Raw genomic sequence first — 25000 nt, forward strand, 5'->3', positions numbered from 1 at the left:
TCTTTGGAAATTAAGAAAACCTGCAGAGAGTTAAATGGCTGCAGCAATTAACGCCGCATATCAAGACCGGAGCACTCATCTCTGGCTTCACTCAGCCATTAATTAGAGATGAGTTGTGTGGTACAAATTGGTGTAGCACCCGGCCGATTCGGTGGCCCCAACCACACGGTATCGTATCAATAGTGGAAATGTGATCCGACCTGGAGTCATTGAATCGGTGAACCATTGGAGTCGCATTGAGGCAACTTGCCGGACTCGTACCAGGCAGCTGGCATGACTTGCGTGACTGCAACAAAATGTGTGTGAATATATATATATATATATATATATATATATATATATATATATATATATAGATATATATATATTGTTGCGGATATGAGATTGGCCTCCATCCATATCCACTTGTAAATATTCCCCAATTTCCCCAATACTTCCCAACTATCCCCAATCCCCCATTCCCTAGTCCCATTTTCTGTAAACAACACTCTGTAGACCCGACCTTCCCCTATTTCCCCCATTAAATGTCGCATCCAGGTCCACCGCATCTCACGTAGACAACTATAGGACATCTTGCTAGTTATTCTTAGTCTATGTCAGTTAAGGACTCGTTTCCATTAATTCTGACTCTTCGTTGCACCAGAATGTGATTGTATGGCACCGTTAGAAAGTTTAGGACCTCCCAATACCTCCCCGCAGCTCTTCCTCATGGTACAACAACAACAACAACAACAGCGGCGGCGGCGCAGGGAGTGTGCGTCCTCACTCCGGCTTGGTTAGCCGCCATTGAACATGTGCTCCGACGGGGTTACCACGCAGGGGCTCGCTGTCAGCTCCTCGTCAAGGGCGGAGCCCGGTAACCCCCCGCACCCAATAGAAGCGGCGGACCGATTCCATCTGGGGCGGAGACAACGAGCCGAGGGCGTGTCACTCCCCGCTGAGCATGCGCAGGAAGAGGGAGGTGACGTCAGATGCGCCCTCAGCTTGGAGAGAGAAGACGCCACCTCCGAGCGCTGCAATACCTCCCCGCATCTCTGGACCGGACCGCGGTTGATTCTGCCCCTGAGCCAAGGTGCACCTTGTGCTATCGACTGCCTGTCCTTCCCTGCCATCAATCCCCGTGTAAGTCAGTCTTGTCCCGTTTGTCTGTGGTCTGTCGGGGATAGATAAGACTGTGTCTAAGTGCCCATCTTTTCTGTGCTTTACCTCTTACCCTGTAATCTACCCCTTTTCTGCATCACCAATTATATCCTCCTCCGGAGGTCTTGAGAACTGTACCCCTTGTGTAGTTTCATTTAACCCAGCCGTTGTGTCCTTTCCATCATTGATTTAGCGTAGCGCGATTTAGTCAACGTCGGGTGGAATCGGGTAAACTGTGCGAACACGGCGGCCATTCCGCTCGGCCCATCATAACATCTTAATAAGTCGTGTCCGTAACAATATATATATATATATATATATATATATATATATATATATATATATATATATATTGTTACGGTCCGCGGTTAAGGATGTTGTTTGCCGAGCGGAGGCACCGCGGCCTAACAGTTTCCCCGATTCACCCGATTCACCCGACGTTGGCCGTATCGCGCCACAGCTATTCAATATGGAAAAGACTAAAACGACGGATGTGAATCGGGTGAATCGGGGAAACTGTTAGGCCGCGGTGCCTCCGCTCGGCAAACAACATCCTTAACCGCGGACCGTAACAATTGGTGTTAGGAGTGTCGGATTCGGACCTGGGACTAAATTCATTTAGCCCAAATTTTGGACACAATTGTACAATTGGAGTAACAATTGGTGTCTGGGAGTGAGATTCGGGGCCCGAACCAAAATTTTAAAACATTTAGAAAAAAATTTGGTCAAAATTTGGAGCGGCCGAAATTTGTTTTGTTAAAGAAAAACCCGAATTTTGAAATCGCCCCATGGCTGGTCAAGGCGATCGGATGCCGGTGGGTGAACTAGGAGAGGGGTTAGGAGTAACCCAGGATCGAATGGAGGGGAACATTGGCAATGTGGTTGAGGAGGTGTCAGGCGCGCAAAATGGCGCTCTCGCGCACAAGGTTACGGGCGCGCAAAATGGCGCCCTCGCGCACGATGTTGCAGCAGCACCAAATTGCGCCGCGCGCGAGGTTGGGGCAGCTGCGGCCGCACCCTTTGTACTACCAACGGTGGTCCAAATGCAAGCCTTCATGGCCCAAATGAATGCAAAAATTGATAGGATGGGGGCAATAATGAACGGAATGAGGGCCGATAGGGAGGAAATGGCGAGGGACAGAGTCGCATATAGGGTAAGGGAAGCGGAGAGGGACAGAGACCGCGGGTGGGCGAGCAGGTCCCACGGGTGCACGAGGAGGTAACGCGGGTCGAGAAGCGCTGGTTGAGCGAAGCGGAGGAAAGCGCGGGTACAATGACAGGGGTAGAAATCGCGACACGGGGTTTGGAAAAGCCGGCGACCGATGAGGTAGAGGGAATTTTATTAAAGCCAACGGTCGTCGAGGGGAACAAAGACAAAGCAGTAGTGGGTACAATTAAAATTGAAGAGACGACGGAGGTAGCCCGGGAATTGCAGGGAGAAATGGAATATGTGCAAGGTCGGTGCTCAAATCGTGATGTTGTGCTCATTAATCCTTATAAAGATTTGCAGGTTTTGGTGGAGGGAGGAAGAAGAATCCCCCCGGTGAGTCGTGCTGTATATTGTGCGGTAGATTTTGTAGAAGGATGTTTGGCGACAAAAGAATTGTCGCGCGATTGGGGTCAATATGGCACCCGGGCGTTGGTGAAGGGTCCCGTGTGAGTGGAAATGGCATGCGTGTGAAAAAAAAGTGTGCATCAAGGGGCGAGCATGTTACGCAGCGCGAGTGTAATACCGAGTGCGAGCGAGAATGCACGTCGGGGTGTACGGAGTGTGACACAGCGAGTGAGAGCAATACGAAGTGTGCGTCAAGGGGTGAGCGTGTTACGAAGCGCGAGAGTGATACCGAGTGCGAGCGAGAATGCACGTCGGGGTGTACGGAGTGTGACACAGCGAGTGAGAGCAATATGAAGTGTGCGTCAAGGGGTGAGCGTGTTACGAAGCGCGAGTGTGATACCGAGTGCGAGCGAGAATGCACGTCGGGGTGTACGGAGTGTGACACGGAGAGTAAGGTGGTGGTGGACGTGTGCGAGGAAGCACACCTGAGTTGGTGGTAGCGCGAGTGTGGGAGAGCCCATCTGAGCGCGTTAGTGGGTGGATGCAAGAGTGCACGCCCATGGTGAGTGGTACGGAGTACGTACCGAGGGAGAGTGCGCAAGACGGTGCGGAGGTGTGTTAAGGGAGTGTGCGAACGGCGAGTGTGCGCGAGGTGTGGTGTGTAACAGGGAGTACGTTGGTGGAATGTACGGACGGCGTTGGAGCACCGAGCTCGGTTAGGGTGAAAGGGGTAGCGTATGCGTGTGAGCATGCCGGTGAAGCATCGACGGTAACCGGGTTAGCGGTTAGAGCGACGGATAGCCGATGCGAGCACTCGGGGTGCGGTGTGCTTTGTTGGATGCGAGGCCCGGCACGGATCGATGCTGCGTCGCTTCTCTTCGAAGCGTCATTGCCGATTCGGGCTTGGCCCCGCCCCGCACGGTCGAGTCCGGGCCTTGTCGGGCGAGGCGACCGGTCCGGTTCAAGGGCGAGTGGGAGGAAGCGGAACGGTGCCTACTCGTGGGGACGGGGTTCCGACCGGGCGAGCCTCAGCCATCGGGCCCGGGACCGCAAGGTACCGAGCCGCGATGATGCGTGGAACCTCAGCCCGAGCATGCCTCCTCCCCAGAGTCGTGAATGCCGGACGGATCCAACTGCAGGCGACCAAACCACCCGAATTCATTGCTCGGCTTTGCGAAGCCGAGTTTAATGATGTCATGACGCACCGAGGCAAAGGATTGGCAGAGTGATGATTGGCAAAGGATTGGTAGAGCGATTGGCAAATTTTTTATTGGCTGAAATTTGATGTGCAAAATTGGTAGTGGGAGATGCCCCATGTGATGGGATGGCCAATCCACCATCCCTCACATCGGGGGCAAAGGAGCACTAGTTATGGGGTTGATGGCAGTGAAAACTAGCCCGGGAGGGTTAGGATATATCGTGTGTAGGGATCTAGAGAGATGACCTTAGGTGACGTTAAGATAAGGTAGTGACAATGACACCTGTAGTGGGGACGCAGGTAGATTAGAGTGGATGATAATGACGTGGTATGTGCTTAGTTTAAAGGGAAGACGGGGAGCACTAAGTTAGCAGGGCAACAGGTAGATTAGATGATGCCGTGTGGAAGGAACAGGTGTGATTGCACAGGTGTGCAACTGAAAGGTGTGTGGAGCAGTGTATGAGTGAGAGAAGGTGATTGTGCGTTGTGCTGACCAAATGGTCCAGGAGGGAAGGAGGGTGCAGGTGGCACCAGGTGTGCAACAACAGGTATGAAGAACAGGTGTATGGAGAATGGTTGTGTGGAATAAATGGTAGTGTGGAATATCTGGAGTATTCGAATGGATGGTCGTGGAGTGAGTATGGTGGAAACTATGGAGTGGAGTGGATGGTGCGAAGGTGTGAATGGGGGAAGAGTGGACCCCCATCACGAATACCCGGGGCGGGTAGTGTAAGTGTTAGGTAGTGGGTATAGGTAAATTGTGGTTGGATATTGGCATCTGTGGTGCGGGTGAAAGAATGGTATTTGGATGGGTGCATTAGTGTTGTGTAAATGGCTGGGCGTGTAGCCTGTTAGTGTGTGTAGTTGGTTTGGGCACTCCACCACTGTGAGGATGTCGGCCAGGTGAGGCCGCAGGTGGGCTCTGGGAGCCGGTAGTTGTTGTGCATGGGGCCCGAGGATCCGGAGGACGGACCCGGGTAGCCCAGTGCCAGAGGGCACCGAGGGGTGACAGAGCCAGGAGGGGCCTTCCCCAGTAGATAGGTTAGGGTGAGGAGCTAGGTAAGCTCGGGTGGCAACTGCAGTGGTGGAGGTGTGCAGGTGGGTAGACCTGCTGGGAGAGCTACACGGCCCAGTCCTGAAATTGTGCAAGGGCACCGGGAGTTGAATCGGGGGAGTGAGACCCCAAATTGAGAAGCACCACAGTTTGGTCAATGGGAATTGGTTTTTAGAACCCATAGTGTAAGTTGGCCAATGGATTGGCAGGGAAAGACCCCGGGTAGTGTAAAGTGTGTTAATGTCATTTAGAAAGTAGTTAGGATGAAAATCTCCTTGCACCATCTGCATCCACTCACCCGAGGTGACAGGTACTCCACACCATGCCAGGTTGTTTTATTATTTTAATGTGCAAATGTTTGGAATGTGAGACGCATCATGACGTGGGTGTGACATTGTGCTTTGTGTTCCATTTCTTCCTCCTTATGAGGATTGATGATGAATTGGGTGATGGCAAATTTTGAAGTAGAGGGAGTGAAGACGAATTTGGTATAGGGGAAATATGGGGAAGACGTGACAGTAGTGACGAATTTGTAAATGTGTAGATTTTGTAAATATGGGGTAAGGGCAAGGGTAGAGTAGGTGACAGGGGGGGTGACGTACGGAAGGGACGAGCTTTTCTCACTTCGCTCTCCGTACGCATTTCGCCTTGCATTGCCTTGTTTGATGTGTACCCTTGTGACCTTACCCCTCGCTCATCTGTCTCTCCCCCCTTTTGTCTCCCACATGACCTGTGCGCCATTGGGCGCTGAGGGGAGCGTGCGTGAGTCCGCCATTGTGCGCCCAGAACTCCCAGAACCAGCTGTCTGCATCGATGCACCACATTATGGACCACATGTCTGTGGCCGAGCACCACTTATGGACCCCATGGGTTGGGGCATGGCCCCTCTGCTGGAACCGGCCATGAGGGCCCGAAATCTTGCTGGCATACCTAGGCCACAGGGCACCGATGCCCCACAGGTGAACCATACGTAGTCAGCCCCTGTGGGCCATAAATAAAAAGACATGGACACATTGGGTGCATTTTTTATAACAAATAGGCCGCCAGCAAAAGAAAATGACAACATCTGGAAGAAATAATAATAGCCAGCAGAGGGAGCCGAAGAACAAGAGACCACCTGCAGGGTTAGGGGTTGTTGTTTTTATTTTTTATTGATGAACACTGATGACTGTGCACCGATTGGTGCTTGAGGGTGTGTTGGTGCGTTTTGGGTGCTTTCATGGTGCATTGATGCAGAGCAGACTGTCTCCCCCCCAGAAAGAACAATCACAGGTCCTGGGTTGCGTTTTGTAAATAAAGTAGCGTCACTGTAAATAATGCTCCCCACCGTCAGTGTGTAGTTTGAAGACCATTCCGCAATTCGGTTAGCTGTGGGCGTGAGTCTGTTAGGTAGGGTGCAATGGAGCAGCGGGACATATTTATTTATGTTTTAAAGCTGTCGCACTCAGGGTCAGGTTAAAAGTAGAGGGAACTACACCTACGTGTCACACTAAATTAAAGTTATAGGCCCTGGACGTGCCTAAGAGGAGGAGGGTGCAGTGTTGCGGAAATGAGGACTGTACTGTACTGTATTTTTACTGTACTGTATTTTTTTTATTGTGTGTATTATTATTATTGTTTGATTCTGGCCCCTCCTGCCTCCAGTGTTGTGCAAAGGTTAAAAGGGCGTCCCGGTAGTTAATTCCATAAAGCACACATTGAAGGATACGATAAAACCCTTGTTCAGTAGCTTATATCTTTATTATGTGTTTTAGGGTAAGGCCTTGTCTTCCATTAACATGACACTCCATTGCACCAAGTGAAAAAGATAGATTCCCTTCATTCCCATTCCCAAAAACCTCCATTTCCCCTTTCGTCAATTGCCATTCGCATTGCCAACCAACAATTGCCGCCATTGGCCACGAGGCAGGGTTGGGGAAGAAAGGCGTGCCCGCCCGTCGTCATCAAGGGCGGAGCCAGAGGGTCGCGCGACCAACCAGGGCCGAGGTGAGCACACCGGTACCCCACAGGTGAACCATACGTAGACCGTAACAATTGGCTCCCCGACGGGGAATCGAACCCCGGTCTCCCGCGTGACACTCGACATCGTGACATCGAACCCCGGTCTCATCCCACTCCTGACACCAATTGTTACGGTCCGCGGTTAAGGATGTTGGTTTGCCGAGCGGAGGCACCGCGACCTAACAGTTTCCCCGATTCACCCGATTCACCCGCACGTTGGCCGTATCGCGCCACAGATATCCAATATGGAAAAGACAAAGACGACGGATGTGAAGAAAAGGAATAAGAAGATGAAACAAAGGTTGAAAATACTACTAAATTTATTTACTATGTACAGGCTCAAAGAAACCAAGGAGGAGGAAAGATAATAAAATAATATACAGAAGCTTTTCAGAGACACAGTGAAAATCGCTAGCTTATCTAAACAGACTTAATTAATGCCCAGGACAGAACAAACGAAGACGACTCACACGGGGAATGATGATAGGAATGGCAGGTGGATGTTTTGAGGGAGAGGGAGGTCCAACGGGTCCTGCAGCACGATCGGCGCGTTGGGCAGCCGCCGTTCCTTCGCGGCCCTGCTCAAAATCGCCGTCCAGGCCCCAAGCGGCTGTGGTGTTGTTGCTGCTGTGGACGCTGCTGCTGGCGAGCAAGGTGACGAATAGCAGGCTTTGTGCTTCCCTGGGTGATCTCCTTTGAACAAGAATCGCTGCTGGATGATCTTTTCTCTTTGGACAAGAATCGCTGCTGGATGATATCCCTTCTCTCTCTTGGACCTCACAACCCAGCTCTCTCTTGGACCCTTTTACTCAGCTCTCCTCTGACGACCCAGCTCTTTTCTTTGCACCTCACCACGCAGCTCAGCTCAGCCCTGGTCACTCTTGCGCGCGCGCTTTTATAATGCCGCCGGCGATTAAGCCGCCGGCCTTCAGGACACGCCCATCGGTGTGCTCACCTCGGCCCTGGTTGGTTGCGCGAACCCTCTGGCTCCGCCCTTGATGATGACGGGCGGGCACGCCTTTCTTCCCCAACCCTGCCTCGTGGCCAATGGCGGCAATTGTTGGTTGGCAATGCGAATGGCAATTGACGAAAGGGGAAATGGAGGTTTTTGGGAATGGGAATGAAGGGAATCTATCTTTTTCACTTGGTGCAATGGAGTGTCATGTTAATGGAAGACAAGGCCTTACCCTAAAACACATAATAAAGATATAAGCTACTGAACAAGGGTTTTATCGTGTCCTTCAATGTGTGCTTTATGGAATTAACTACCGGGACGCCCTTTTAACCTTTGCACAACACTGGAGGCAGGAGGGGCCAGAATCAAACAATAATAATAATACACACAATAAAAAAAATACAGTACAGTAAAAATACAGTACAGTACAGTCCTCATATCCGCAACAATATATATATATATATATATATATATATATATATATATATATATATATATATATATATATATATATATATATATACAGACTTGGCATTTAATATGGAATATTTTTTTTGTAGGGGTGAACTTACTTTTCAAGATGACTTAGAACCAAAAGTTCATTGGAATTATGTTGAAATTATTCTAGATTTTGTTAATGTGACCTTTAAAAGAAACAAAAACCACATTTGACATTTCGAACCAAATAAATTGATCCTTGAAAGTGATGTAAACTGATATCGAACTCAATTCACGGACAGTACTGTGTTAAACTTCTGTACGTTTTCCAGTAGTATCTCTTTATTTTGCACATTAGCCAAAAAAAAATTCAACAAAAACAAAAGCTAAATTATGACTGGGATTACGGACAGTAAAATTACAGTTCAGTACTTCGTGTAACCCCCACGAGCATTCAGGAGAGCATGTACACGTCGAGGCATGCTGTTCATGAGATTTGCCAAGGTTTGCACAGGAATCGCTTGCCATGCAGTGACAATAGTCTGCTGCAATTCACGCACAGAGGTAGGCTGCTGGTCCAAGTTGTCGATTTGACGAGGTAAATTCTGCCCACAAGTTCTCTATCGGATTCATATCCGGGGACATGGCAGGCCACTCCATATGCTCTACACCACGGTCAGCAAGAAAGTGTTGGTTCATGCGAGCACGACGAGGCCGTGCATTGTCATCTTGGAAGACAAAGTTTCCTCGAAAGGCTGCATGAGCAAATGAAAGCAATGTTTCTTCCAGAATGACCCTGTACTTGAACTGGTTCAGGTTTCCATTCAGAACAACCAGGTCAGTTTTGCCCCCTGCATGAAAAGCAGCCCAAACGGTCACCCCACCACCTCCAGCTTGGACTCTTGGCACTATACAATCTTCGTTGTGGGCTTCATGCACTTGTCTGCGCACTCGGATGCGGCCATCTTGACAATAGACCAGAAATCTAGACTCGTCACTGAAGGTCACGTGATTCCAGTGTCCTGGCTGCCATTGACGGTGCTCTCTGGCCCACTGCAATCGGCGCTGGCTGTGTTGTCTGGTCAGGTGTGGCTTTCTCAGGGGATGCCTGGCACGATAGCCTGCTTGAACCAGTCGTTGATTGACTAGCCTTCTGGATACAGGCACATTTGTCAGTTGCTGCCACTCAGCCCTAAGCCGATTAGCTGACTTGGTACGGCCATTGCAGACTAACCGGTGCAGCTGGCGATCAACTCTCCTTGTGATTCTGCGTGGACGTCCTGGCCTCGGTATTGGAGTAGGGACACCCCACTGAGCATTTCGTTTCAGGATCTTTGACACCTGACCTTGAGTGATGCCATACTGCCGAGCAATAGCACGCTGTTTCATGCCAGAATTTCGTAAAGCCACCACTCCATGACAAACAGCATTGTCAAGACGATGGACCATCTCCAGAGGAAGCGGCAATAACTTTTGTGGACGTGCAGCAGTAGTTTTCCACTAATACAGAACGCAACAACCCTTATGTACCAATCGTATATAAGGGTGAAGTGAAGTGAAGTTTGTCCTTATCAAATGAAATAAGTGAAGCCAATCGTCAAATGTACCTGTCCTTACATTTTGTCACGCCACCTGTGATATAATGCTGTTATTGACTTCTTGCTGCGAAAGACAATCAGTGACATGGTTCTTTCAACAAAGACGTCACCGAAGGGTAAAAGAAACTCACCATATTGATATACTGAGTTCAGAAAGTAAACCCAAGTCAAGAAAAAAAAAATCCCATATTAAATGCCAAGTCTGTATATATATATATATATTGTTACAGATCTCGGGGGTCGGCTCTCCCCTTATCAAGGGGGGGGGGGGGTTAATCCCCTTGTCTTTTTAGCTGGCCGTCCCGAGTCCTGGAAGCTATAACGTCCTTCCCGGCGCGGCGTTAGGTAGGGTTTGCTAGATCTCGGGGTTCGCTGCTACCTAAGTACTAACGCCCGCAGGAAACGAGGGAATAACTCCCGCTCGAACCACGGATATGATGGATAATGCCGAGCGGTTAGCAATCCGCGATCCGAGCTATTAACAAAGACTAAACCCGATTCTGAGCGGTTGCGATCGTGCCACAGGTACTCAATTGAGAGAAAGGACGGATGCGATTGGATTAGGGAAAACCAAGAAAGAACAAGGTAATTTATTAAAAATATACAGAAGGAAAGAGGAAACAAAAGGATGTACAGGAAGAAGAAGAAGCGGCAGGACACAGGGCAGTCTTATCACAGTCTTAACTTATTACCCCAGACAAACATACACACTCACACGGGGATTGTAGCTGGTAGGGTGGAAGGTCCAGGTAGATGGTCCAGGCGATGGGGTCCAGGCTCCGGTCCCGCGGGCGAAAACCCGGCAGGCAGCTCCGCGCGTAGTTGGAACGCGACCGGACCTTACATATGGCGGGGGGGGAGGCTCGTGTCCTTTGTACGTAATAAACGTATGGTCGAGTCAAACGCTCTCTCTCTCTCAAGTTCTCCATTCAGCGCCAGCGAGTGAGTCCTCCTTTGCCAATGTGCGCTCCGTGTAGGCCTTCGCAATGTACTCAGCGCTCTCTCATCAAGTTCACCAAAAGAAGATGTCCGTGCAAATCCGTAATAGGGCTTTGCGCTCGCGCTTATATAACGCGAGCCAAGATCACTCCGCGCGCTCCAAAACCACGCCCGCCAGCGATCTCACCTCAGCCCTGGTTGGTTGGCGAGGGCTTACCGGCCACGCCTTTGACGGCTGGTTGACGGGCCACACCTTGTTCTTGGCATCCCGCCCCCTTCTTCCTCGAGCCTGACCGCATGGTTAATGGCCTCATTTGAACGAGCTTCAGCTCAATGGCAGCGAACGCTGCTAACGAAGGCGCGTAATGGCATTGCTTGGAGAGAGAGGTCGCAAAATGGACGAAAGGGCCTACTCCTTATTTGATTGATGCAACGCAGGTTCAACTATTGGAAACACGGCCTTAACTAAAACACATAATAATGAAATAACTGGAATTTCTAAGGTGGCCTACGTGTTGCTGTGGACTAACTAGGGGTGCAACCTTTAACCTTTACTGTCATATTTACAAGAGTTATTTATTTACAACAAGTGTGGGTTCTAAAACCACAACAATATATATATATATTTATATATACATATATATATATATATATATATATATATATATATATATATATATATATATATATATATATATATATATATATTGTTACGGTTCTCCGCCGCCCTTCTCACCCTTACCAAGGGGGGATTAATCCCCTTGTTCTTTCTGGGCTTGACGGAACCGAGAGACTTGAAACGCCTCTTCCGGGCAAAATGCAAAGTAGGGTTTCGGGACCAAGTCTCGCTCGTACCTAAATCCCTGCGCCGCCACGGAAGCGAGGAAGCAAGCCTCGCACGAGCCACGTGTGATCTGGGTACACCGAGCGGATTGAGTACCACGTGGTCCGTGCAGTTTTAGGTAGTGGAACCCGATTCGAGCGGTTCTATTCGTACCACGCTTAGCCAATGAGGAAACCACAGGAACGATCGAATGGAAAAGGAAGAACACAGGTTTAATTATGATTCCCACACGTATATACAGTGATCAGTGAATGCAGAGACACAGAGCAGCACTTAGTCAGTCTTATCTTAGTGCCCAGACTCGGGCCCCTCACACTCACACAGGGAATTGCAGATGGGTTGATGTTCCAGCCAAACGCGTCGACGTGGTCGTCCAGGGACGGCCCCGTCCGGCTCTCCACGGTCCCAGCACATCCCGCGAAGATGGCAAGCAGGCGGTGGAAGGAACCTCGTAGCGTGTCTCCCGAACAAAGGCAGCCGATGACGTAGAATGGAAAATGCGCGTCTCTCAGCGCAGCTGGCGGTTACACAGCCGTTATCACTCGTGTGACGTAATGCACTGTATGCAGCTCGGCCTCCAGCTCAACTGAGTGTCACTTTATAATAGCGTGTATTCCGGTTCATGGGCGTCTTTCTTCACCCGCGTATCTCTCAATTCCTGCTCGTCAACGAGTCCTCTCATCAATCCTTCAGTCCATCAGCCAGTCTTCCCGCGCTAGTCCTCTGACGCTCAGTCCTCCTGGGGGCTTTGCGCGATGGGTTATATAGATACGCCCCGAACCTTCTTGAACCCTCTCGAACCTTCCAACCACGCCCTGTGACGCAGTGCTGCCACCACACCCTCTGAGCCCTGGTTGGCAGCTCGTGCTTACCGTCAGCTCCTCTGCCGCCCCTCATTTGGCTCCGCCCCGACCTCCTAGGCCTGCCTCATGTTAATTCGCCCAAAATGAACCAAAGTCAGCGCAAAGGGGCATGAGGCTAGGGAGGAGGGATAGTCAGTAGAAGTAGGACCTATTCTCCTGACTCTACTCAACGCAGAACTAACATATGAAAAGGACTAAGCTCACAAATACTAAGAGATAACTACACTATCGCGAGGCTACATGTTGCTTGTGTGACTAACTATGAGGGGGAAATTTAAACCTTTATTATACTGACTGTACAAAACTCAAAACCACAACAATATATATAGATATATATAGTGCATTCAGAAAGTATTCAGACCCCTTCACTTTTTCACATTTTGTTATGTTGCAGCCTTATGCTGAAATCGTTTAAATTCTTTTTTTCCCTCATCAATCTACACTCAATACCCCATAATGCCAAAGAGAAAACAGGATTTTAGAAAGTTTTGCAAATTTATTAAAAAGAAAAAACTGAAATATCACATTTACATAAGTATTCAGACCCATTGCTATGACACTTGAAATTTAGCTCAGGTGCCTCCCATTTCTCTTGATCATCTTTGACATGTTTCTACATCTTGATTGGAGTCCACCTGTGGTAAATTCAATTGATTGGACATGATTTGGAAAGGCACACACCTGTCGATATAAGGTCTCACAGCTGACAATGCATATCAGAGTAAAAACCAAGCCATGAGGTCGAAGGAACTGCCTGGAGAGCTCAGAGACAGGATTGTGTCGAGGAACAGATTTGGGGAAGCCTAGAAAAAAAATTCTGCTGCATGGAAGGTTCCCAAGAGCACAGTGACCTCCATAATTCTTAAATGGAAGAAGTTTGGAACAACCAGGACACTTCCTAGAGCTGGCCGCCCGGCCACACTGAGCAATCGGGGGAGAAGGGCCTTGGTAAGAGAGGTGACCAAGAACCCAATGGTCACTCTGGCTAAGCTCCAGAGATCCTGCGTGGAGATGGGAGAAACTTCCAGAAGGATAACCATCACTGCAACACTCCACCGATCTGGGCTTTCTGGCAGAGTGGCAAGACGGAAGCCTCTCCTCAGTGAAAGACGCATGAAAGCCCACAGAATCTTGTTTCTCACAGTCTGAGAGTCCTTTAGGTGCTTTTTTGCAAACTCCAAGCGGGCTTTCATGTGTCTTTCACTGAGGAGAGGCTTCCGTCTGGCCACTCTGCCATAAAGCCAAGATCGGTGGAGTGTTGCAGTGATGGTTGTCCTTCTGGAAGTTTCTCCCATCTCCACACAGGATCTCTGGAGCTCAGCCAGTGACCATCGGGTTCTTGGTCACCTCTCTTACCAAGGCCCTTCTCCCCCGATTGCTCAGTTTGGCCAGGCGGCCAGCTCTAGGAAGAGTCCTGGTTGTTCCAAACTTCTTCCATTTAAGAATTATGGAGGCCACAGCGCTCTTGGGAACCTTCAATGCAACATAGATTTTTTTGTAGGCTTCCCCAATCTGTGCCTCGACACAATCCTGTCTCTGAGCTCTGCAGGCAGTTCCTTCGACCTCATGGCTTGGTTTTTGCTATGATATGCATTGTCAGCTGTGAGACCTTATATAGACAGGTGTGTGCCTTTCCAAATCATGTCCAATCAATTTAATTTACCACAGGTGGACTCCAATCAAGGTGTAGAAACATGCCAAAGATGATCAAGAGAAATGGGAGGCACCTGAGCTAAATTTCAAGTGTCATTGCAAAGGGTCTGAATACTTATGTAAATGTGATATTTCCGTTTTTTCTTTTTAATAAATTTGCAAAACTTTCTAAAATCCTGTTTTCTCTTTGTCATTATGGGGTATTGAGTGTAGATTGATGAGGGAAAAAATGAATCTAAACGATTTCAGCATACAGTTGCAACATAACAAAATGTGAAAAAGTGAAAGGGTCTGAATACTTTCAGAATGCACTGTGTATATATATATATATATATATATATATATATATATATATATATATATATATATATATATATATATATATATATATATATATATATATATATATATATATAGTTATTTATTTATTTATTTACAAGCCTTTCACTGGGTCACAAGTGGCCACTCTCGGACCCGCTTCCCGACATTTGACCCTGAAGCCCCAAGTCACGGATAACTCAACGACTTGATGGGTTGCTAAGCAACCATGGACACCATCTGGAAAGGCTAAATCTGGCAAAAATGACGGACACTCCATGACTCGCTTTACCTTACTGTTGCTTTAGTCCCGCCAAGATGGGGAACCGCGCTGCCAATGCCCCACCTCATCTACGTATTGTGGTACGGCCTAGCGAAACCATAGGTGAGGCGTTAGCTATTCCAATGGAGTGAATTGATGGGATTAAACTTTCCGACTATATTTAAACACTCTGTCTAACTAATGAAGGAAAGAGGCAATCAAGCAGGTTTGGAAACAGATCTTGTACTAAAGAGGCATGTATTTACAAAGATTGAAGTGTTTACAGAAACGCAGTGTCTCATGAGAACATTCTTACTGCGAGCACTCAGAGAACCCCTTATCTAACCGGACTTACAGAATACAGAGAGGCGGCACATTCATCTGGGGAAATTAGATAGAAAAGGGGACAGAAACACCATGGTGAGTCGGCTTGGCCCCTGTGGATCTCAACGAGGTGTCGATGCAAGTGAGTGAGAGAATCAGGTGGGAGATGTGCTTTTGTGCCGTGCTTATCAGTGAAAAAACTGTTGGGGTGTCCTGTTGTTGTTGATGCTCCACTACAGGTGAGTCCTGGGGTGTTAGCGCTGAAATATGTAAGGTTATACGGTGCATGTGTGAAAGATGTGCAACAAATCAGTTCGACTGGATTTGTCAACGCCCGTTCCACCTGTCAGTTTGAGCAGCACCTCCAGTCATGCCTTCTTCATCACCAGAACATGAGGAGCATCCGTTCCGCCTGGCGAGTTTGACAAGCACTTCCTTTCATACCTTTGGTTTCCGTCAGGAGCGCCCATTCCGTCCAGCGAGTTTGAAGAGCGCCCTGTCCTTTGGTAACGTTGCAGCGCTTGCCTAGCTTGGCGCTTTGCGTTCTGCTAGTAGTGTTGGAGGGGCACTTGGCGAGAGTGCAACAGAAGTAGTGTTAGCGAGTGTGCAACAGAAGCACTCTCGTGTTTCACTATGTAGCGCCTCTGGTGTTCACCCCCGGACTGCACGCATACTCAGGATCTGAGCTGCTCTTTTCTTGGACTGCACCAGATCTGCACATCAACTCCCTGGTGTGCAAACTCTTCCACAACCACTCTGTGCCGGTTTTTTATTGTCGCCTACGACTACGTGGTGGCGCCAATGACCTCTGCTATTGCATATTGGCAACCGACCCGATTGGCTGAGGTGTGCTGCAATGCAACGGCTGGAATTGGTCACTGCATTTCAGGAAGCGCCTCTTTTGATCTGATTCTTGAACGGCGTCAAGTTAAGATAACTACAGCTCATGTACAAGAGCATAAACTTTCCACACAGTCCCCCTCCTTTTCAACACACTTAGTCTATCGGTTCACAATCTTGTGTGTGCCCTCAGAAAAAAAAGTTTTTCACTGAGTGACGAGCCACATATGCACCACTTATTTCACTTGTTGATCACTTGCAAAGTGGCGGCCTCTTAAAGCGACTTTGAGTGGAACAAACAGGTGAAGGTCCAGAGGGGCCAGGTCAGGACTGTATGGAGGATGCTCCAACACCTCAAAGTTCAATGGCCGGAGGGTTTCCACAGTAGATCAGATACAGAATCACGGTGCGGACTGGTTCAATGGTTTCTTCTGTTGTGGACGTGGATGAGCGTCTAGATTTTTCATCACCAGTGACACTTGTGTGACCGTTTTTGAACATGGAAATCCAATCATACACACTCTGCTGCGGTAAAGCACTGTTCCCATATTGTGCTGCAAGTCTGCGATGGATGTCTGCCCCTGGTACACTTTCAGCCCACAAACATGGTATCACTGTACTCTGCTCTCCTTTGGTGCAACCGGACAGCGGAGCTGTCACGTTAACTCGCTTACGATGACACAACTACTGACCGCTCAAGGTTGAAAATGCTTCACAACAGCGCACAGTTCGTGCTTGTACCTGCAAGTACAATAAGCAATGTAGTAAACACAACACAGTTTTTAATAAATCATTGCGGATACTTTTGGACTCACCCTCATATATATTGGCAGGTTAGCCTAGAGGTACGCACACCTGCCTCTAATCTGTCTAGCCTGTGTTTGAATCTCAGCCCAGCTGTAAATTGTCAACCTGATGGTTCATCAATGTGTGTGCCGTAGCTCGGATGGACGTTAAATGGGTGTCCCATCTTCCGGCGTTAGTAGTTGGACATTAAAGATCCCACAATGTTCTTCACAAAGTGTAGGCAAGCTATAGTGCATGCATACGCTATACAAGCTGAATCCTTACGATAATTCATGGACCCAGTGTGTATTTGTTTATCGCACTACTCCTCTAGTTCTGGGCTGATTACATCCAGACATGCTACATAGGATTAGCATGACCCCAATTAGTGTATAGGAATGTTTCTATATTTGCTGGTTGTCTTGACGGGGTGAGGGTGGGTGGGGGGTGGGCGGGCAGGGAGGGAGGAACAACACAAATTCTCTATTTAACTGTGTATCATGTAGTGCCGCCTCTAGGTGGGAGATGGTATTACAAGTTCCACCCTTTACAATACAGTATTCCTGTCCCCACATTTCCAGGGCATTGCCCATCAGATGGTTATATAAAACATACATACAAACATACATACACTTCTGTGTATATAAAACTAGCAGAAGTACCCGGCATTGCCGGGCGGGGGAGGAGAGGGGAGGGGAACGGGGGGGAGGAGAGGGGAGGGGAACGGGGGGGAGGGGAGGAGAGGGGGGGAGGGTAGAAGAGGGGGGGGAGGGGAGAAGAGGGGGGAGGGGAGGGGGAGAGAGGGGGAGGGATGGGAGGGGGAGGGGTGGGAGGGGGGAGGGGAAGGGGGAGGGGAGGGGAAGTGGAGGGGGGAGGGGAGGGGGGAGGGGGAAGGGGGAAGGGAGGGGGAGGGGGGAGGAAAGGGGAGGGCCAGTCAACAATGACGTTGCAGTTCTCATGGTCGGAGAGCAGCACAACAATCGCGACATCGTCCTGCATCTTTGCAACAGCACGAAGCGGATTTTGGAGACTCACCGATCCTGTGACGCCCTCCAGTACCGGCGTTGCCGGGCGGGGGAAGGGAGACCCGTACATTCCCAACCCGTACATTCGCCCTCTCGACTCAAGCTCACTCGGACAAAAGCCTCGCACAAATTACACCGTGAAGGCCCAATGGCCATGTCTATGCCACAAATCAAGTACGTGAGCGAGTCGGGTGCACTGAATTGAAAATATATAGAACGCTCATACTCTGTGAAAAGTGAAGCCGCCGTGTCGCCATCTTGGTTAGCACGACTCAACCAACTCGCTTCGCGGATCTCGTTTGTTTTGAACGTGTGAATTACGTGCGAATGCGTAACTGTGAGTTTATGGCGGCAAGGAGCATCACGTGATCGCTCTGAGCGAATCAGCGCGCTGCTCTGCCACCTGATCAGATTCCGTGTGTAATATTCCTCGCTGAAATGCGCTGAGGTAAATATGAATAAAAAATATGGATCTCGTAAAGATGAAAGAAAAAAAACCCATGTGGTGTGAATGGCAATGTTCCTCGCTGAAATGTGGAAAAACGCAATCGCTTTTCGCTCTGAAATACGTGCGAACGTGTAACTGAGTTAATGGCGGCAAGGAACATCACGTGATCGCTGTGAGCGAATCAGCACGCTGCTCTGCCACCAGTCAGATTCCGTGCATAATATTCCTCGCTGAAATGCGCTGAGGTAAAAATATGGTAAAAAAATATTATGAAATAATTTTTTTTAGGTCGGCCATGTTCTTCCCAGGCTCAATAGCCATGTCTATGCCAAATATCAAGCACGTGAGCCTCTCCGTTTAGTTGTCTATCGGTAACATTACACACACACAAACTGTGTTTTATATATATAGATAGTGTATAAATATGAATATATATATATATTTTTTTTTTAAATAGAACATGGCACTCGGTAAAGCGCATACCTCCGCCAGGCTGAACAGTTTACGTTTTGTATCCCACTGATAGGCCAGATCTGGATCTGTACCAAAACCAAAATCGAATCGCCTTGTTCTTATCACCTAACCAACTCATCCACCAGGTTTTGTCATAACTTGTCCACTTCCTCTTCTCCTCCTACCTCCTCTTTCCTTCATAAATGGTGAGGTCCAATGGCACCAAACTTCCGCCCTGCCTTGACCACAATCCTCCTCCACAGCCTCCATCCTCAACCAACTCTTTCCACTCTCCAACCACCCCCACCTTACTGATATCCCTCTTCACACAATCCTCCCATCTCAACCACAGTCGACCTCTTTTCCTCCTACCTTGCTCCCTCGACCTATACACTATTTGCCATTTTCTCATCCCCCATCTGCATCAAATATCCAGTCCATCTCAGCCGCATTTCACCAATCTCCCCGTCAAGCTCATCTGCACACCAATATCCTCACTCAGTTCATCAATCCTCCTTCTAATCACACTCTTCACTCCCGCAATCCTCCTGGCCTGGTTGTTCTCGCAAACCTGCAGCCTCTGTTGTTGTCTCTCTGTTCATGCAACCGTTTCCTAACCGTAATGGTAGGCCGGCATTACAGGCGACAGTAGAACCTTCCCTTTCCATCTCCTTGAAATCTTTCTGTCGGCCATTACTCCCTCCACCCTCCTCCATGCATTCGCACCCACCTCAATCCTACTCCACACCTATGCATCTGACTTACCATCCCTGGTCACTGTTCTACTGAGACACCGAAACCTATTTCCTTGTCTGATCTCCTTCCCCTCTAACCTGATATTCATTTATTTTCTCTGCTGCCAAACCCACATCGCCTCAGTCTTCTCCATACTCATCTTCAGCCCATGCTTCCCAAATGCCTCCTTCCACTTCCTGCATCTCCTGACTACTCTCCACCACAACAGCCAGATCGTCCGCATACAACATCCTCCCCAGAATACCCCTCATGTTTACCTTCCTGCTTACCAGCTCCATCACCATGATAAACATGATTGGGCTGAAAGAGCTTCCCTGCCTCAAACTGATGTTCACACTGAACTCTTCAGACATCCTTGGATCAACCAAAACTCTTCCCTTTGTTCCCTTCGTTCCCTTGAACTCGTACACAATGTTTTAAAATATTGTGCTATACTGTATATATCATTTTGGCCCATGTCTCAATGGTGAAGAATCACTTGAAAACTTCTCATATCTGGATCCAAATTTGGATATTCATCAAAATTTAATCACAGTCCTTGTCACAGACCCAACCTGCCCGCCAGCTTTCGTCCAAATCCGTCCACAACTTTTTTTAGATATCGTGGTTTATATCGTTTTTGCCCCTATCTAATAATGGTGAAGAATTACTTAAGAAATTCTTGCATCCGGATCTTCAACAAAATCGAATAATTTCATCCTTGTCATACACCCAACCGCGCCACCAAATTTAGTCCAAATCCATCCATAATTTTTGAGATATCCTGTTCACAGACAGGTAAACAAACAGACAGGGCCGAGCCAAGGTGGCCGAGGTAATAAAAAGGTATGTTTGAGTATATAAATTTGGAATGTATAAAAATGCTTTATGCATGTACAAGCCTGGTGTTGGCTTAGTGGTTAGGGTGCCGGCTTGGGATCCTAGGATCCTGGGTTCGAATCCCGGTCGATCGCTGAATTAACACCAGGGGGGTTGACTCAGCCTGTCATCCTTCCGAGGTCGGCCGGCTTGGGATCCTAGGATCCTGGGTTCGAATCCCGGTCGATCGCTGAATTAACACCAGGGGGGGTTGACTCAGCCTGTCATCCTTCCGAGGTCGGCAAATTGAGTACCAGCTTGCTGGGATGAATGATCACGGTGTGTACCCCGGTTTAGAATAGGTACACCTTATCCCTGCGCATCGTAGGAGGCGACCAAGGGTTGGCGTCAGGAAGGGCATCCGGCATCGTAAGAGCGTGACCAAGGGTTGGCGTCAGGAAGGGCATCCGGCATCGTAAGAGCGTGACCAAGGGTTGGCGTCAGGAAGGGCATCCGGCCATAAAAACATTGCCTCAAACAGGGAACCATGATTGTCATGGGGCCCGCAAGGCTAACCCCTGCTCTAGCGGGGAAAATTGCCTTAAAACGATCATTCATTCATTCATGTACACGTGTGAAACTGAATATTTACGACATTCAGATAATTTCTAAAAATGACTGTCGTCCACAATAACAAAGCGAAACAGCCAGAAGGTTTGTTTGTGTAAGCTTGCTTGGGGCTTCATAACTCAGTGACACACTGCCAGGATTTCAAACTAATTCCTGTTACACATACTTACAATGTCTGGAGTATGAATGCATTAATCCTGTATCCAGCTTAAATAGTGATGTCAGAATATCAAACAGTCAAACAATGCCATGCAGACAACCTGGAAATAACAGGGAGAAGGTATTCTTTGCTACAAGTTGCCAAGCGAGAAAAGAACGGAAAAAAGGGAAGAGAGCGAGAGAGAAAAGAGAGAATGTTCGATAGACAGAGAGGGTGACCAGGCAAGAAACAGAGAAACACATAAACAGGGTAAGGATAAGAGAGTGAGGAAGCGCAAAAAGGTGAGGATGATAGAGAAAAGGTGAGAATGATGACAGAAAATGTGAGAATAACAAAGAGAAAATAGGGAGGTTGAGGGGGCAGGAGAAAAGGTGACAATGAGAGAGAGGACAAAAGTGAGGATGGAGAGAGAGAAAAGGTGGGGATTAGACAAAGAGGAAAGGTGAGGGTGAGAGAGAGGACAAAAGTGAGGATGGAGAGAGAGAAAAGGTGGGGATGCGACAAAGAGGAAAGGTGAGGATGAGACAGAGAGAGAAGGTGAGGATGAGACAGAGAGAGAAGGTGAGGATGAGACAGAGAGAGAAGGTGAGGATGAGACAGAGAGAGAAGGTGAGGATGAGACAGAGAGAGAAGGTGAGGATGAGACAAAGAAAGGTGAGGATGAGACAGAGAAAGGTGAGGATGAGACAGAGAAAGGTGAGGATGAGACAGAGAAAGGTGAGGATGAGACAGAGAAAAGTCAGGATGAGAGAGAAAGAAGGTGAGGAATATATATATACATAGAATTTTATTTTATTTTAATATTTTAGAGAAAGAAGGTGAGGTGAGGATTTTTGAGAACAATCAGGGCAGTGATGAGAAAGAAATAACGTGATAATGAGAGAGAGGGTGAGGATGAGAGAGAAAGACAGTGAGGATGAGAGAGAAGGGTGAGGATGAAAGAGAAGGGTGTGGATGAGAGGGAGAGGGATGGTGAGCGTGAGAGGGAGGATGACAAGAGGAGGAATGGTGAGGGTCAGAGGGAGGGTGAGAGGAAGAGGGATGGTGAGGGTGAGAGGAAGAGGGATGGTGAGGGTGAGAGGAAGGGGGATGGTGAGGTGAGATGGAGGATGACAGTGAGAGGGAGGGTGACGGTGAGAGGAAGAGGGACGGTGAGAGGGAGGGTGACGGTGAGAGGGAGGGTGACGGTGAGAGGAAGAGGGATGGTGAGGTGAGATGGAGGATGACGGTGAGAGGGAGGGTGACGGTGAGAGGGAGGGTGATGGTGAGAGGAAGGATGATAGAAAGAGGGATGGTGATGTGAGAGGTAGGGTGAGGGTGAGAGGAAGAGAGAGGTAAGGGTGAGAGGGAGGATGACAGGAAGCGGGATGTTGAAAGTGACAGTGAGGATGAGAGGAAGAGGGAGGTGAGGGTGAGAGGAAGATGGAGGTGAGGGTGAGAGGAAGAGGGAGGTGAGGAAGAGAGGAAGAGGGAGGTGAGGATGAGAGAAGAGGGAGGTGAGGATGAGAGAAGAGGGAGGTGAGGGTGAGAGGAAGACGTAGGTGAGGGTGAGAGGAAGAGGGAGGTGAGGATGAGATGAAGAGGAATGTTGAGGGTGAGAGGAAGAGGGAGGTGAGGGTGAGAGGAAGATGGAGGTGAGGGTGAGAGGAAGAGGGAGGTGAGGATGAGAGGAAGAGGGAGGTGAGGATGAGAGAAGAGGGAGGTGAGGATGAGAGAAGAGGGAGGTGAGGGTGAGAGGAAGAGGTAGGTGAGGGTGAGAGGAAGAGGGAGGTGAGGGTGAGAGGAAGAGGGAGGTGAGGGTGAGAGGAAGATGGAGGTGAGGGTGAGAGGAAGAGGGAGGTGAGGAAGAGAGGAAGAGGGAGGTGAGGATGAGAGAAGAGGGAGGTGAGGGTGAGAGAAGAGGGAGGTGAGGGTGAGAGGAAGACGTAGGTGAGGGTGAGAGGAAGAGGGAGGTGAGGATGAGATGAAGAGGAATGTTGAGGGTGAGAGGAAGAGGGAGGTGAGGGTGAGAGGAAGATGGAGGTGAGGGTGAGAGGAAGAGGGAGGTGAGGATGAGAGGAAGAGGGAGGTGAGGATGAGAGAAGAGGGAGGTGAGGATGAGAGAAGAGGGAGGTGAGGGTGAGAGGAAGAGGTAGGTGAGGGTGAGAGGAAGAGGGAGGTGAGGGTGAGAGGAAGATGGAGGTGAGGGTGAGAGGAAGAGGGAGGTGAGGATGAGAGGAAGAGGGAGGTGAGGATGAGAGAAGAGGGAGGTGAGGATGAGAGAAGAGGGAAGTGAGGGTGAGAGGAAGAGGTAGGTGAGGGTGAGAGGAAGAGGGAGGTGAGGATGAGATGAAGAGGAATGTTGAGGGTGAGAGGGAGGATGATAGAAAGTGGGAGGATGAGAAGAAGAGGGAGGATGGTAGATGGTGGTGAGAATGTGGAGGAGCCATTTTGTTAGCACAGCAAGCGACCAAGGCATCGCCGCACTAGTTATTGTATCCTCCCCGTGTATGCGATCAAAGGGATTTTTATTATAATTGTATGAATACAAGGGTGGCTCGTGACCACCTTTTATGGGCATTGCCATGGTAACAAGCGGGCATTGTGTCAGTGAGTGAGTGAGCCGTTCGCCGTCTCGCCCGTGTTAATGTCTGCTCGCCTCTCTGCTTACCTCGGAGGCGGCTGCCGGCATCCATCTTGTCCGGCTCCCCTTCAGCTGTGCCCCGAGCTTCCTTTGTCAGACTGCGAAAGGTACAAGAGAGGATGGAGTGAGGAACAAGGACAGGAGGTGATGTGGAAAAGGCACGAAAATGGGAATATTTTAGTGCAAGTATGAAGAGAGAGAGAGAGAGAGAGAGAGAGAGAACCAGACAAACATACATGTCGAGTTGGACAAGAGACAGGAGGTGGAAAAAGTGGGGGGGAAAGAACAATCAGGGCATTGTGAGCATAACAGGCACAGGAAGACAGACAAGAGATAGTGAAAGAGGTTTTAAATCATAAAAAGATCAAACCACTCATTTGTAATCAGCATCATCCACACAAACCACATCCAACACCACAAAATGGCGCGCTCTCCTCGCAACTTCGTGACGTTGGGATTCGAACCTCAGACCTTCGCACAATCGACACATCAACCAATGCTGTATAAAAATGGCTTCACGTGTCTTAGGGATCCCGATTTACAGGAATACATGAATAACGCGCTGGGAATTGCCTCATTTTCATCGCCTCTGCCCCTTCTGCACCGAACGTATGCTTCGTTCTCACTGCGAGGACGTTCGACAACAACTGCACCAAGATGGCGCCTCATAACGCAGCTCGCTTCGGCTTCGCTCTCCGGTCCCCCTCACCTCGTCGCATCTCTCTAGCCCAGCGAGGAGGACATGACAAGTCGAGAATGGCTACGGCAGTGAAGGAGACGGGCAGCTCAACGCAACCTGGAGCGTGTTGTTGGGCGTTGCGTTGTCGCAATGCGTATAGGGCACGCATCCGGTCAGTGATCAGGTCACTAGTTAGAATCCGGTCAGTGATCAGGTAACTAGTTAGAATCCGGGCAGTGATCAGGTCACTGGTTAGAATCCGGTCAGTGATCAGGTCACTGGTTAGAATCCTGGCAGTCATCAGGTCACTGGTTAGAATCCGGTCAGTGATCACGTAACTAGTTAGAATCCGGTCAGTGATCAGGTCACTGGTTAGAATCCGGTCAGTGATCAGGTCACTAGTTAGAATCCGGTCAGTGATCAGGTCACTGGTTAGAATCCGGTTAGTGATCAGGTCACTAGTTAGAATCCGGGCAGTGATCAGGTCACTAGTTAGAATCCGGTCAGTGATCAGGTAACTAGTTAGAATCCGGGCAGTGATCAGGTCACTAGTTAGAATCCGGTCAGTGATCAGGTCACTGGTTAGAATCCGGTCAGTGATCAGGTTACTGGTTAGAATCCGGTCAGTGATCACGTAACTAGTTAGAATCCGGTCAGTGA

The 25000-nt window shown here is 49.0% G+C and overlaps 1 protein-coding gene across 23 annotated transcripts in view; it reads right to left on the bottom strand.

Moving 5' to 3' along the window:
* The window catches only part of LOC137423285 (MYND-type zinc finger-containing chromatin reader ZMYND8), a 273708-nt gene that overhangs the window by 169154 nt on the left and 79554 nt on the right, over positions 1 to 25000 (bottom strand). For 17 of the 23 annotated variants that reach the window (XM_078774428.1, XM_078774425.1, XM_078774421.1 and 14 more), the window contains one exon: positions 23689 to 23759. In XM_078774428.1, coding sequence (XP_078630554.1) covers positions 23689 to 23759 — 71 coding nt within the window. Of the gene's footprint in view, positions 1 to 12042; positions 12256 to 23688; positions 23760 to 24234; positions 24519 to 25000 lie in introns of those variants that run through there. The other 6 variants (XM_078774431.1, XM_078774430.1, XM_078774419.1 and 3 more) reach the window with 3 other exon arrangements.

This window comes from Myxine glutinosa, chromosome 3 (assembly GCF_964187855.1).
Source record: "Myxine glutinosa chromosome 3, kmMyxGlut1.1, whole genome shotgun sequence".
In the NCBI taxonomy this organism is placed as follows: Eukaryota; Metazoa; Chordata; class Myxini; order Myxiniformes; family Myxinidae; genus Myxine; species Myxine glutinosa.